The following is a 15,936-nucleotide window of genomic DNA, read 5'->3' on the forward strand; positions in this document are numbered from 1 at the left end:
ATTTCTAGGACAAAATAGAGGGAGCAGGGGTGAAGGAATCAAATCATCACTTCTAAAATGCACCCCCTCTGTTTAGAAAGCCAAAAGGTAATTAATGCCTAAAACATTCTTTGACTGAATATGTCAAAATCCAGCTGAGGACAAGCTTACAAAATTGTGTGTGGTGAGCGGAACATGATCAAGAAAATCCACTTGCAGTTCCTCTCCAATCAAGGAGGCAGCATCTGTATTCCAATCCAAACGCACTTTTTTTCTGAAAAAGAGAGAAAATGGGGACAACAACATTACTTAGGAGGTAAGAAGTCTGGCCTAATCAATGAACTATGTTTTGTGAGTTTTCTTGAGTAAACTGAAAACATACCAAAAAGTGTGGCTAACCTCTCATAGTGAGCTACATTTCAGTGCCTTTCACTTAAGCAACTTTGAAACCACAGCAATTCACCTCTTTTTCTGTTTATTTTTTAACATGTAAGTCATTTAGATACATAGATTATTTGAAGTAAGATACCTAGAAGCTGTAATGGAGTCAAAGAAACACCCTGATAAACAAACCAGAAGAAATTATGAATGGCAGACTTAGTGACATGAAAGTCATATTACGTGCTTCAGCACTGAAGTTACTGGTGACCCCAGAATGGACTCAGTTACACGGAGACGTAAACCCACAAATGGCTGCCTCATGACTGAAGCTTAAAAGAGCATTAAGTCCAAGCCTTATGAGGTGTGAAGTTAAATGTATTAACTCCATGAGATACCTTCACTCCCTCAGCTTGTAAAAGAATCATTTGGTATTTAATAGCAGCATCCCCGGTCCTACAAAAAATAAGGAATATCTGAAGTGAGATTTCAATCCAAACATTGAAAAGTTGTAGAGGAAAGTAGAGCCTTAAAACTGAGTGCACAGAGGAGACGTTCATTTAAGTTGGCTAAGAATCACTAGTGCTGAAGTTTACCAACTACAAATTGTGAATAGAAACGCACCTCAAATATGAAGGCATATCACATCATTTCATCTCGAGTATGACAAAAACCTCTGTAAGATACTACACGTGCTTGAGTGTACCACTTAATTTTGAGCATTTTTTATACTTAGCTTTAAAACAATAAAATTTTTAATACCCAGGAAGCAACAAGACTGGTGAAGGGGCTTGAAGACAAAACCTATAGGGAGAGGCTGAGGGAGCTGGGGTTGTTTAGTCTGGAGAAGAGGAGGCTTAGAGCTGAGCTCAGCACTCTCTAGAACTACCTGAAGGGCAGTTCTAGCCAGGGGGGGATTGGTCTCTTCTCCCAGGCATCAGCAATAGGACAAGGGGCCATGGGCTTCAACTCTGCCAGGGGAAATTGAGGCTGGAGATTAGAAAGCAATTCTGTGCAGAGAGAGTGGTCAGGATTGGAATGGCTGCCCAGGGAGGTGCTGGACTCACCAGCCCTGGAGGTTTTTAAACTGAGATTGGACATGGCACTTAGTGCCATGATCTAGTCAGTGGACTGGAGTTGGACTAAGGGTTGGCCTTGATGATCTCTGAGGGCTTTTCCAACCCAGTCAACTCTGTGGATTCTGTGAAGGAGTTGACCTAGAGGAGAGTAAAGAAGGCAACGCGGAAGCCTTCGCAACCAAACCGCCCTTTTAAAAGAAACTAGCCAGGGAGAGAGGAAGAAAGTATTATTGCCGCTAATCTAAACCCAAGATGTTTACATTCTCTAGTTGAAAGTTTCACATATAACATCACAGGCTCTTACCCTTTTGGTTCCGTAAGAAGTCGAAAAACCGCACAGCATTCTGGCTGCAGACCTCTTACTTTAAGTGCCTTCATAAGACAGTCATGTAAGGTCATCCCATTCCGCACATTCACCTGCGGCCAAAGGAAAAAAAATGAGTCAGTAATTGCCATTTTTTCCTCTCTTTTTCTTTAGAAGTTCAAGTAAAAGTAAACAGCTGTTCCCTTTTGAAGTTAATAAATAGGTAAATAAAAATTATTTGTGTGAAGTAACAACAGACTGCTGTGTCTTCCGATTTAACCCACTGCCCAAGCGATCAGGCAGGCGTGTTTTCTGCCATATACATTAACTATTTTGTACTTATGCAAAGGAAGCTTTGAAGTTGTTTTATAACTTTTTAATTTCTTACAATTACTAAGTTTCTGTGCAACAGGATTTCATACAGCACTCACACAAGTAGGTAGCTTGTAAAGTAACAGAAACGGAGACAAATGCAGTTAACTTAGGTACAGAAAAAGGCTTAATTTAGGTTTCAGGGAACTTTGCTTGAGACTATTATTAGTAAGCTCAGCTCCAAGAAATCTAATAAAAGTGATCCCTCAAGTTTCACTTCAGCTTTAACCACCATGCTTCACTGTGGGTGCCCAAGTGAAGAAAATGGTGACAGAAATGACTACACGTTTTGTTTCATGCAGGCATCATTGCTTAGGTGGGTCAACTGGAGTCTTTTAATGTTAAATTTGTAAGAAAAGCATCTTGCTCATGTGTATTGGAAAAATACAGCACTGAGGTAAATACGGGTTCTCAAAATACAGATGTGTTGTTTTCAAAATATGTCCTCTAGAATTACCAAACTGATGACAACACACTTAACCACAATCAGACCTTTTGTGAAGCCTGGCATTTCTCTTGGCAGATCCACGTCCCAGTGTTAGCACTGGGAACAGCGTGACATTTCTTACAGAAGCTGATCTAGACTTACCACCGTGCGCTGCTTGTTGGGCAAGAAAACACGAATAGTGTTACTAGTTTTGGAAGTATCTGATATTTTGCCATCATCAGATGCTCGGCGTTGGTAACCAAACTGCTGGACGATAGTAGGTGAGATACAGTTTGGGCCATCAAAGACAGAATCCTTGAGTCCAAAACCATTACTGATAGTCTTCCAAGCTCCCTGAATGTGCTCCATTGACGCGGTCTACGAAACAAAAATTGAGAGAGTCAGGGAAAATTACAGTATCCTTCCTTATAAAGCGGTATTCTCTCTTCCTGACACAACAGACCTCACAGCCTCTTTTGAGAGCCTTTGAGAACTGCCGCCTCTTCCTTTTGACATGATCAACCTACACGAACATGGCAGTTCACCCACCTCTGCAAAACCAGCCTAAGTCCTGAAAGCATTTGACTTGCGACACATGCACAGATTGTGGCTAATGTACGTATAACCCCTCTCACTGCATCTCTGGTGTCACAGGAGCGTCACCATCATGTACATAACAGTGCCCGAGGGGCCTGCAGAGAGGTGGCGAGATGCTGGCTGCGGGCCAGAGGAACAGTCCTGCAAGCATTAGAACAGCCTATGCTGTTGAGAAAAAGCAGCAAGACAGGAATTATAATAAAAGACATTAATTGAAGAAATTCTACTTTTTATCAGTGATTTTGGGGAAGGGATTTTTTTTCTGTTGGTTGCTTTTTTTAAAGAGTAACAAGTTTAGTACTGTTAGTATCCAAATAACCACATAGCATTTAATAGTATCACAATTTATGTAGTACGAAACAGAAAAAACAAACAAACCACACTATGCTGTTACATTTCAATATAAACCTCTCGCAGCACAGGGACATGAGCAACCCCCTGCATACTCCCAAATCAGCACACAGTATTATTTTTGTACACTCATGGACAAAGATGAAGGTATCTGTGTATTTTTTCCCCAGCTATCACAACTCCAATGCAGCTTGAAGTCCAAATTATACTCCAAAGCAGAAACGAAGCTTGAAACAGTTTGAACAGTGAAATGTATTCCTTGTTAAATTTCGGAGCACCCAGATTCATTCCCAAGCTTTCAAAATGAACAGAAATAATCAAAAAGGAACAGTGAAAATAAGCACAGTAGTTTACTTCCCCCATAAAACAACATCCTTCTTTAAAAATCTGAGAAACTGATGTTCAATAGTACAGGGTGCGAGTGCAATTCTTTTGCCACCAGTCTGCAGTGGCTGTGCACACCACCGATACTCCCGATCACCTCTACAAAAGGGAAAGAAAGTCATCTTGAAGCTGCAACGTCAAAAAGCAGCCAGGAAATGCCAAAACAAAGGGCTTCCAAGCAATCCTAATTTCACCCCTTTACGGTAGAGGAAAGACTTACATTGAAAGACCTACATTGTTCCCCTGAAACCACTAACAACTTAATTCAGTATATAATACCAAACACTCCTTTACTGAACATCTATGAGTATCTCTTAACGTTTTATTCCATACATGGTCCCATGCCTCCTTTGTTGCAAATATTCAGCCATCCGATTCATTTTTTCCTGCTCTTTTGTGCAGCACCCAGAGCGAGCGTGAGCACTTCCCTTATCCCAAACACACGCTTCTGTCAGAGAAAAGACATCTCCACTACTGTACAGTGTCCATTTGGGGAGGCCCAGAAGGATAAACTTCGAATTTCAGAGCACAACACCAAAAAGCCTCGGCTAGATCCCTCAGTACTCACCATGGCTACAGACCCCAACCCAGATCTGACTGCTATAACATCTAGAAAGGAAACATGTAACAATGAAATCAAGGAAAAGGTTTGGTTTATATGAAGGACCCACTTTTACACACAAACTCTACAAATAAAGAGCTCCAGGCCTCTTATACTCTCTGCTACAAAGGGATCTTCTCAGTCAGTTCACAGCCATTTCTTTCACTGACACCAATATACAATGACAACATACACATCCTCTCCTTTCCTGATCATTCATGCATCCAGTTGTTCAAGGGTTCAAAATATTTAAATGTCATTAAGATTTCAAACTCAACACCCAACTGAAATCTAATGAGGTTGAGATACTTGGTATTATTTTCTTTTTTAAATCCACAGCACATAAACGACAACAGTCGTACGCTTGATTTAAAAAGGGAACATGGAAGACACAAAGACATTCTGAAAGGAAGGGGCAGGAGCAAAGATAAAACTGAGGAACAGAATCAAGTTCAGCACGCACAAGCATCTACAAGTATGACAATCTCACAATTCATATGCACTACCCTACTGTCAGCAACCAAAAAGGTGGAAAAAAAAAAGTTACATACAGTTGCAACAACCTTATTATGCACATAGACAGCTAAAAGAGTAGCTAGTTATATGGTAACAATAAAAAGAGTGGAGATAAACTGTTAAATAAGAGAAATAAGATGAAACCCAACCAGTTTATACGTTTTCCTCCTGCCCCACTGCGGGGAACGCTCCTTTACTTCACCCCTCTAGGGAACACACGAGATAACACAAGAAGCTCAACTGGGTTTCTCTACTGAGCAAGCTGAGATAAGGAATAGCAGGGCAACCATCAAAACCTCCTTGTTGTCACTGCTCACGTAACTGGACAACACCCTAACGTTACAGTATTTGTATTTATTATTTTGACAGGCTGATGTTTCCTGAAAAAAATCAAGAAAAAACAGGAAATGACCAAAAAGTCAAACTTGCCAAAAGCTAAGTTTCATACCAAAAAAAAGGTACTTCTCTGCTCTAGAGGTGCTCTTTTCTTCAAATCTGAAAGGCCAGCTGCATATTGCAGAAAAGCTGTCTAGAGGTGGTGGTACGCACAGTCAGAAGAACACAAACACAGCAACCGCTATCAGGCTCTGTACCGTACAGATGTCAGCTGTGTCTCTGATGATGCATTTGGATCCTTCCCTTTCCCAGGATCTTCACCTCAAGTCAGTGCTGGATATTCTCAGGACCGTGTAGGTTTGGCACAATCCTCTCGTCCAGAGATGCCCTGCTCTCTCTTGCCATCACGCTTCACCAGTGCTGCTTTTTTCCCATCTTTTTGGCTGCAGCGGATGACTGCGTCCCTGGCAGCTTGGGTTCACTCTGGGTTCTTCTTTTTCTAGAAAAATTAAAGTACTTGCTTCCTCACCTCAGCAGGCAAATTTAAACCATGCCATCTTTGGCTCTACCTCCTGCCTAAACTGAAGGCTACGGCTCCTACTCACACGCCTCAAGAAGCCACCAGTGAAGGGAGATGAGAACCTGGCTCAGGTCTGGCCTGCAGTGGACAAAAACCTGCGAGTGGCCCGAGGGTGGAGGAGCAGGAGAGAAGAAAGAGAGGTTTAAAAGATATTTGCAGTCTCCTGGGGAGAGACAGGGAATCGATCATGAGAAGTTGCTAAACCTGCTCTTGGCTCCCGTGACACAAGGACATGCAGTTGGGAAGGTGGAGCTTGCTAACGAAACAGCAGTAACCCATTGTCCTGCTGCTGACCTCTCCAACTCCTGAGGTGACCCTCGTGTGGGATGACAGGAGGCTCCAGGTCCTCAGAAATAGTTCTCAGCTCAGGCCAAGAACAGTCTAATCAAGAGCACCTCAACTGTGATCCCGCATGGGTAGCTGCTGGACACATTCACTCCTCAAACCTAGTCACTATTCTTATTCCAAATCATTACCATGGAAGAATGGAGACAGTCATAAAAGCCGCTTCTTAAGAAGTCATTTTACAGATGAATTACACTCCTCCCCTGCCCTCTAGCGTAAGGAAAGCTAGCTTAAAAAAATTATATGAATATATACAAACACATCCAAACAGCTCACTGTATTCATAGATATGGGGTAAGAGAATTAGCCCAGCAACTACTTGACCAGCTTTGAACTGACAAAGAAAATATATATATAAACAACACAGCATAATATTGCACATACACACATGATTTCTAGCTGGTACACTGAACCCAGGACTGAACACGGCAGCAGAAGCCAACAGATGTGCTGGTTCCCAGGACAGCGTGTCCCCCTTCTGGCCACCTTACCAGATACGACACGTGCACAGCACAGTTCACCTTTCTATTCATTTGGGGTCTTTTGCTCCAACCAGTAATTGATGGAAGCCCTTTTTACTGAAATTCATTTTCTCCAGCTCTCCCAAGATCCACATCAATCCATTCCAGTGAAAAGATGTCCAATATGTTTGAAAGAGAAACTTGAAGTAAAAAATGAAAGGTTTTACAATAATGACTTCATAAATATATAATTCTTAGTTTGCCTATTCCAGAAAAATTAGCTTTTCTCCTTTAAATGAGTTATGTTTCCGAAACATAACCATTACCAGATACCAGACTTATATTTATGCCATGCTCAAATAATCCATTGCCAACTGAATGTTTTCACACATCTAAAATTTTTCTTTGTGCAAATCTTCATTTTCATGAAAATGACTTCAAACAGCTTGTCTACAACTTATAAACAACAACAGCAGCACAGAATATTTTAAGCTACTAAAGTATATCAGTCCCCTTGTGGATCCAGTACTGCCAGGAAACTGATACTGATTCATTTCATATTAACCATCCAATCTGAACGGAAAAAAAAAAAAAAAAAAAAAAAATCACACTATCCCTCCACCTGCCACAAGTAAACTGTACACTGGGACCAAGATTGCACTTTTTCATTAGTCCTTTTTGCATAATTACAGATTTTGATAGTCATTTGAACACGCATTCAAACGAGATGCACACAATGTCTAGGCAATGTGCACATCTAACAGTAACGAATTTCTGGAGATCATTCGCTCACATCCGCTCAGATTGTACACTTGTATCACTGATTCATATCCAAAAGACACTTTAAGTTGCTTTAACTTTTTCTATGACTAGCAAAAAGTGTTTAGTCTGAACTGCTAAGAATTTCAGTCTGCCTCCCTAAAGAATGCTGGAACTGGTGATGAAGCAGCCTCGGAGTTCACGGGATACAAAGCTGAACTCGTCTGGGTATCGAGTTTAGGTGCCTCACCTTCTTTATTTCTGAAACAAACACCAAAAGCTTTCAAAGCAAATGTAAATACAGTTGCCCCTCCCAACACACACATGCTACCATTTCTAACCACACAAACCATCAGAAGTCACACTCATGTTTAATGAAATGCATATACAAAAGCAAAACGCCACAGAACAAAACCCAGAATCCATTTCAAAACAAACACTTCTGTTAGAAAATATAAGCTTTAAAAGTTGCTTACAAGAAAAGTTTTCATCTCTGACACAAAAAAGATCAAGAATACTCTTAACTGCGGTCTTTTCTCAGTTCCCTTGCCATGCAATAATTCTCAATTGATTGATATTGCATGAGTGACCATCTGTCTGGTGAAAAAAAGAAACATTAAACAAGTATCTATTGTGATGTACAGCAGTGTTTTTTAAAAGCAGATTTTCATAGCAGTAGAAGATAAATATGGATGCACTTCCATATTAATAAATAAAGCTGTGATCCACGTAAACATAAATGCAGGGCAAGAGTTAGGATCAGTCTAACAACCCGAGCAGATCTCTTACACACCTACAGGGTTGGCATTTTTTCTTCAAATGTCCTTCATTTTAAGAGATTGACACCAAAAAGCAAGCGCCCCCCTAATAGAAGTGACCAAAAAAATATTAAAAATTAACAGGAGGAAGTGTCATTATTCAGGAGAAAAACAAACAAACCCCAACCAATACTGAAAAATTACACGTCATTTCTGCCTCAGATGTTGTGATCTTGGAAGTATCTTGTCTCATCTTTTTCTCCATTTCTCTGAACACTGCATTTCTTAGTCACTACTTCAGCCATTATGCTGCTAATGTAACTTTGAAATATTTAAGAAAAAAAATAACATTGGTCTTCCAACAACGGGGCTCTACAATAAGGTGGGCACAAGCAATGCAACTCTCAGGATGATGTGCTTCCAGATCCATTAATCCTTTGCAAGACTAACACCTTTCAGTATATAAGAGTAACTTCCAGAGTAAAACTTAGGTTAGTAAGCATCAAACAAGTCATACAATAATAGTTGGCTGTAGCAGGCTGTACTTTGGGCTTTGGTTAGTAGGGATTTGTCACCCAAACCACCTGCACCTTTGGCTGCTTTGTTGACTGCGACAGCTCCAGGCTACTTTTCCGAAACAATTTTTATGAAGACCTGTCATTCCCATGTCAGTCACCCATTTCTTCCCACGTTCAATTTGTATTAAGTTCAAATGCGGGGCTCTATTAAGTTGCCCTACAAAACCTGACTGACTTCATTAAAGAAACAGGAGCACTGAACACTCCGCTTGTGTCTAAAAGAGCACCAAGGGCTATCAAATCCAAATACTTCCCTTTTCCAAATGAAAAAAGGCATCCCAGGTAAAAAGAAAAAAGCAGCATGTGTTTCCAAGCACTCAACCAGAACTTTTTAAAAGTTTTAGTTAAGTACTGCTGCTGAGTCTATAAAGATTGACAAAAAAGCTCATAAAATCACTATTAAAACAGCTACAAAAGGAAGGCAAGTGAAGTACACAAATTTTGCATATATGTTTTGTACAAGTCTTGCTAAAAAAGCACTGGAACTCTATGTCACGGAGTAAAACCTCCACTTTTTTTAGTATGATAATTTATCATTTTTATCTTATAATAAAAATTGCTAATTATTGAGAGGTGGTCACTCCATGTTTTAACTGTGTTAACATTATAAAGACTATGAAAGCTGAAGGGATGTTTCAGACATTCTCCTTTTTTAACTTGGTAAATTTGAATGCATTACTAGAAATCAAAGCATACTGAACACTGCTTTCTTATATCTGATTGTATCACCATCACATTATATCACATTCCTCTCACGCCTAGACTTCTTGTTTCTTCACCATAATGTTAAATTCTTCACAGCAGAATCCTCCAAAGAAAGATTTTGAAAGACAGCACTTTAAAGCAGACCTTGCATTGCAGGACTGTGAATTTACATGTGTGTTGGCATTACACAGACAAGTAATTTTTCCCCCAAGTCCTTCAATCAACTGTTCATACATTCTCAGACACGTGCCTATTTGCATTCTGAACTTGCTCACACTTGAATTGTTTCAAGTAGGGATGAAAGCCCCAAACTGTGTTTACAGTTGCCTGGAACTCATCCACTTTACAGCAAGGATGAAAAAGTTACTCACATGTCAGCAATCCACCAAATACCCTTCCCACACAAGTTCTCAAGGATTAAACAAAAGCGACTGAGAATCTCAGCGCAAAGAATTCCTGGCTCGGTCCTCCCTCAGTTGCACGCAATGCTGAGGACATACCAGTCTTCAAACCCACCTCAGTTTTGCTGAGAAGGAGCGCAGCCTGAGATGAGGTTATTCAAGGAGCTGCTAGCGATGCAGGTGAACTGTACAGCACAGACATACCCCAGGTACTGTTCAAATACTGCTGCAAAATACCAGACACGCGTGATTATCTGTACTAGGATGCAGTGATCCAGCTAATTCAAGAGTGAGGTGATCTCTGCATTCACTCAGGGGAGCTTTAAAGTAATAAACTGAGTTTATCAAATGTCATCTTTGTGCAGGCAGTTGTGCCACCAGGTCACTGCTACAGTTCTAAAAGCCGGGGCAGGGGGGAGTGCGTGCAGGGAACAGGGACAATAGCACCAAGGTCTGCAATGGGCCTTGAGTTATTTTTCTGTGAGAAGACAGGGCAAATGTTTCTCCCTTACATTTTATAATTAAGTGTTCCTAGAAATAGCTGAACATACCCTTCTGCAATATGAACTACATCTAACATGATACTACTTGAGCATTTCAGTTACAAACTGCCTGGAGTGCTCTCCTAACTTTATTTTATTGTCTCCTACACACCACTATTTGCACAGAAGACTGCACGAAATGGTAAATAAAGACTGAACGTAATTAGAAATTACGGATTGTATACAATCAAAATTACTTAGACTATGTCAGACATTTACTGGTCTGAGTGCCTCCAGAAAGAAATTATGCTCCATTTTAACTCTATCTTATGTTATTTTACTAAATATATCCATTAAATTACAGTTCTGGTTTGGGTGGGTTTTTATTTATTTAACAAAGTGCCATAACAGACTTTTTATTTCAGAGGTACAATCTCAGAATAAAAATAAAATAAAATATAAGAGCACCAGTTGTAAGATAACTTCACAGACATGATTTACATTATGTCTGGATTATTCACAAGAGATCTGCTGTAGCTGTGTGGAAAGGCAAATGCTACCTGGAAAAGACAGGCAAATATCAAGATATAAGGTTCTAAACTGAGGAAGGGCTTTCCCCCTGCAAAGTAAATATCCATGGAGACTTACTAAAGTAAGAGTTTAAGTTAAACATACAGGATAAAGCAAACACTGTATCACACCAAAAATAAAGCCCAACTCTAGCAGCAGTGAAGAAATAGAAGCACAGAGCTTGGTTGTGGTAGGGTCCCCTTCCCCCAGGAAAGACCCAGGGACCTCAGAAGAAGGAATGGGGCAGAGTAAGGAGGAGAGGAAAGATAACCAGAGAAAGTTATTTATACCTTTAGTTTTTCTTTAAGCAGATGAAGTCCTACGACAAAAGGATGAAGTACATCATCTGTGGAAGGTAACATAAAACCAGAAGATATTTACTATTTTAATAGACAAACTTATACATAAGCACAACATAGCGAATTAATAACAAAATAATACTCTGTGAATTACATTGACAGTAGAGTTAACTTACCACCCTTCAACTCTTAAGAGTTTTTGGGCCTTCTAGCTTTTCCTTATTTTAGGCAACATTTTGGTATAATGAGATGCACTGTGTAAGGCCACACTGCATGACAATGCTACCCCAGTTCAATATTATGTCATTCGGAAACATCATACAAATCTTTTACAGCTAAAAACACACTAAAGTAAAAACTAAGCAGAAGTTGGATACTTTCTTCTCAAGACACCAGTTCCTCAGTCATACACAAAAACACCTTGCTGACTCACAAACATTATGACAAATCTTGGATCCAAAACAAACCAAAAAGTAATAAGCTAGGCCTCTGAAGGCTACCTGTATCTTGCCTATAAACATCAGCTGCAAGAGGAAGAATTTCTATGGAAGCTGAAGAAGTCTTGATTAAAAGACTGGAAGCTCAGATCAGTTAAAGAAAGAAGCATAAATCAAACATACAAAAATATTCACTGGACAGTAAAGGGTAAAATGCTTTCTTAGTCAAAGTTCCCATTCTAATTAGCAATTCCTAAAACAATGCTATGCAGAGATGACTAGAGAGGACAAGGATGCAACCCCGTCATGGAGCCATTGAGGCTGGAAGCCCCTGGGCTTTGAGCAGCTCCACAAATACACACTCCACAGCGCGATTTGCTGCAGTGTTTGACCACCCTCAAAGTAAAAGAAGGTTTTTCTCATGTTCAGATGGAGATTCATGTGTTTTAATTTGTGCTCATTGCACATTGTGCTGTCACTGGGCACTCGTGAGAAGAGCCCGGTGTCCTCTTCGTTCCCTCCCAGCAGTGTATTGATACACATTGATATCATCCTCCACAAAGCTTTCTCTTCTCCAGGTTGAACAGCCCCGTCCTTCTTTAGATGAAATACAAGAAAATACACATAAAAAAATCTAGAAGAGATCTTATACTGCAAGCTTGCATTTGGTCAGAAGAATCATCTCTCCTGGGCAGCGCACATACATGAAAAAAACCAGCTGCAATCACTGTACCCAAGACAGCAAACTTGCAAAGACTACACCAAGAAACCAGAAGAATGCTCCGCGATCTCCACCTTGAGTTGCTTAGTAATTTTAAAATTAAAACCTATTTACAGTCTGAACTTTACATTTACCCAGCTTACTAACTTGCATGCCTCTCTACAGCAAATGTTTAGGAACATGACCTACAAAATATTGTGAATACGGTTTCTGTCGTGGAAAATGATAAGCAGGAGGACTGGGGAGAAGGGAGGAAGGAATTCTTTCACACACCTGAGGAAAAGCTGAGATCTTTAGTTCTACCAGAAGACAACCAGTCAGCAATATGATATATTTAGGAAATAATCCACAGTGAATCAAGGGGGAGGAGGAGTTTGTTTGTTTATTTTTAACAGATTACTGAGGAATAAGGTGTGGGAAGTGATGGGACCAGAAAGTATGTGGGGGCCAGAAGCAGAGAGAAACGGCGAAGATCAAAAACACCTCAAGAATCATAAGAATAAGCAGAGGACCAGAAAAAGACACAGGAACCAGTACAGGCATAGGGGGAGAAGGGGGAAGCGTTGTTTTTTTGTTTTTTAAAAGTAGCTTGGTTGACAACTAGCAAACTGATCAAAACAAGGATACAGTTGTGATCCTCACATTCAGCTCAGAGGTCAAGAGATTTGCGATGAATGGTTCCTCGGGAAAACAAGAGCTAAAAACTGAGCTGAAAACAGTCCGGGACAAACTTTGAGAAAACTAATCCAGTCAGTATGATGGATAATGCTGGATGAAAAAGAGGAGAGAAAACTGATGGAGAGTGGTAGAGGTTTTACAGATTGAAAACCCAAAGCATTTCTATCAAAGAATATATACACCAATCAAGAAGGGAAGGCATAGCATAAAATGTGATTGATAGGTTAAAGAAGGAGCAGGTACAATATTTCTACCTGCAACCAAAGTAACAGCTGTAAGGGAGTAAAAATCATATCTTCTCCTTGACAGATACGTTGTACATAAAAACCAAAAATCAGCAAGAACATTTGCTAACAGAACTGGCAACAACGAGGATTTACAAAGCAAAAGAGTTGACAAAATACCAGCTGTTATTGCAGATGTAGACTCAATTAAACACGAGAAGTAGAATTGTTCACCTAAGACAATGGCAAAGCCAAGGGAGAAGAAAATGACTCTGTACCGGAGGAAGTTTGCCAGTTTGCAGGATTTCCACCCGGGATACCCCACAGCGCAAGAGAAGGAGCAAGGGAAGCAGGTGTTCTGCAAGGGGAACGCTCAACTTGCACGAGCTGATCGCTGATCATACGTAACTGTCAAACCATTGCTTCGGAAAAATTCAAAATTCTGCTGCAAATATACACCTAATTGCACAAACAGCCAGAGCAAGAGTTTGAAACGAACAGTTTTAAAATCACAGGTTAGTGTTTCAGTCTTGTCAAGTTACTTCTGAACTAGACGCTGACAGTTTTAGAAAATATACCTGGACAATATTGTATTTAAGATTAGGTAATCACAAATGTTAGCCACTTCAGCGCTGTGATTCGGATGGTCATACACCTGCATGTGTGACATCCTATACGTGCTATTTCTCCAACCGCACCCCAGCATTACCCTCTTCTTGCAGTTTCCTCCACTTTTCACTGCAACCAGTTTGGTAGATACAGCGCTTGGTCACTGGCAGCACTGAAAATCTATTCCCAGATAAACATCAATTTCATTTTCTATTGTGCGAGAGAACCATCAACTTAAAATTTAAGCAAAATCAGATAGACTTTTAGGAGTAATGACAAAAACCTCCTACTAATTCCTGGGCTACACTGTTAATTCCCTGTCTCTAAAATTCATATTGCCTATTTAAAGTCTCCACACAAGAACCTGAGAAAGACAAAATGCTCAATATAAAAAGGAAATCAAAATTTTTAAAAAGCCAGACATAAAATATGCAAGCAAAAGGGAAAGAATCTCTTACAGTTACAGCAGCAGTATTATTTGTGGTGACAGAAGAAAAACTATTTTCCAATGTAAGACAATTTTAGTCTCAATCTGCCTGACAACTTTATTGATATCTTTCTTCAGAGCATACAGCACTTCTGTAAAACAAAATAATTCCAGGTACTGTCCTGTAATTTAACATTACACAGGCAGATCTTACTGGAATAGGTAAAAATAGCACTAGTGAACATGCCAAAGGAGAGTCTTTCCACTATATGGCCAGTGCTTAGATTGCAACATCAGCTGGCTCTCTTTTTATAACCTCTTGATTGTCAGTGAACAAGTTACACAGTCAACTTAAAAGCTTTGAGAAATCCAAGAGTAAGCTCTGGAACTCACTTTCAGCTGAAATCAATCCACTATATCACTCTGACACGACCACTTTGTTTCAGTTGCCATTATTGCCTGCGTAAGCTTTATCCTTGCTTCTAAAGCATTTAACACAGATGAATGACGTAATTCAGAACATGGTTTATTTTTTTGTTAAATGTCAGCATAAAATTAGAGGCTTGCACACTTTGTTGTTTCTTTTGGCTGCAACACACTCTGGAAGCTGCTTCACTCACAGGCGCTCTTGCAGCCGTGCATGCCATCCTGCAATGAACCCGTTTGGGCTCGGTTCTGCAAAGGCAGCCCCTCAACCCCAACCACCCCTTGCACCTCAACTCCACATGGGTTTTCTGCCATGTTTTCTCAGAATGATAACAACTGTCACCATAGGAATGTTTAAAACTGTTAGAATGGTGATCAGATGGAGACAGAAATGTTGCTCTGCTGGAAGAAATTCATGTTTCTCAGCCAGCAGCTTGGCTTAGAGATGACTGAGATTGCTCCGCTTTCTAATGAGGTACAAGGGAAACCAGGATCCTCCCACCTCCAACACCACCGGGTTTCTGCCCACTCGTGACCGTGGATCGGTATTGTTTGCACACAGCTTTCAGAAGTTGTCAGAGAGGGACATAGGGAGGGAAAAGGCAGACAGAAAAATCAGGATGCCACCTAGCTTGCATAGTTACTAGTATAATTTTTCCCTTGTTCTAGGAAACACTGAGTGATCACAAACATCTGTAAGTCTCCTTAAGTCTGAAAACACTGCCAAGATCAAAAATGTTTCATATTTACACACAATGGCACCAGTAGTATCATGGGTATATATGAAGAAATACACATATGTTTCATGCAAATTCAAAAGCAGAAAGAGCTTAGACACATTTGCCATACTCAATGTGTGTGGTTTACAATACAGGTTTTACAAAAATCCCCATAAAATTGCCACAAGAAGGGCACAAAGAAAGAACTGATTAAACTAATTCTTTCAGTGGGCTCATGAAACAGATTAGATCTGAAGGAATTCAAATTCTATCCCAAATTATCAAAATAAGGAAAATATTTACCTGAGAGTAATATTGGAATTAATGGTTGCTAGATAAATTCTGAACTTCTGGAATTCTAAGAAAATGGGTATATAGAATCTGAAGCTGAAGTCACATCCTTTGTCATAAATATGATCACCTTTCAGTGAAA

General features: G+C 40.0%; 1 protein-coding gene across 8 annotated transcripts in view; it reads right to left on the reverse strand.

Annotated features, from left to right (window-relative positions):
- RAF1 (Raf-1 proto-oncogene, serine/threonine kinase) overlaps window positions 1-15,936 on the reverse strand; it is a 79,010-nt gene that overhangs the window by 23,247 nt on the left and 39,827 nt on the right. For 5 of the 8 annotated variants that reach the window (XM_082059745.1, XM_082059751.1, XM_082059750.1 and 2 more), the window contains exons 2-4: window positions 2,702-2,917; window positions 1,741-1,853; window positions 151-253 (exon numbers count right to left, since the gene is read on the reverse strand). In XM_082059745.1, the coding sequence (XP_081915871.1) occupies window positions 151-253; window positions 1,741-1,853; window positions 2,702-2,908 (423 nt within the window). In that variant the 5' untranslated portion in view covers window positions 2,909-2,917. Of the gene's footprint in view, window positions 1-150; window positions 254-1,740; window positions 1,854-2,701; window positions 2,918-10,026; window positions 10,105-11,253; window positions 11,310-15,936 lie in introns of those variants that run through there. The other 3 variants (XM_082059747.1, XM_082059746.1, XM_082059748.1) reach the window with 2 other exon arrangements.

Source organism: Streptopelia decaocto (genome assembly GCF_964273445.1).
Source record: "Streptopelia decaocto genome assembly, chromosome: 8".
Taxonomy (NCBI): Eukaryota; Metazoa; Chordata; class Aves; order Columbiformes; family Columbidae; genus Streptopelia; species Streptopelia decaocto.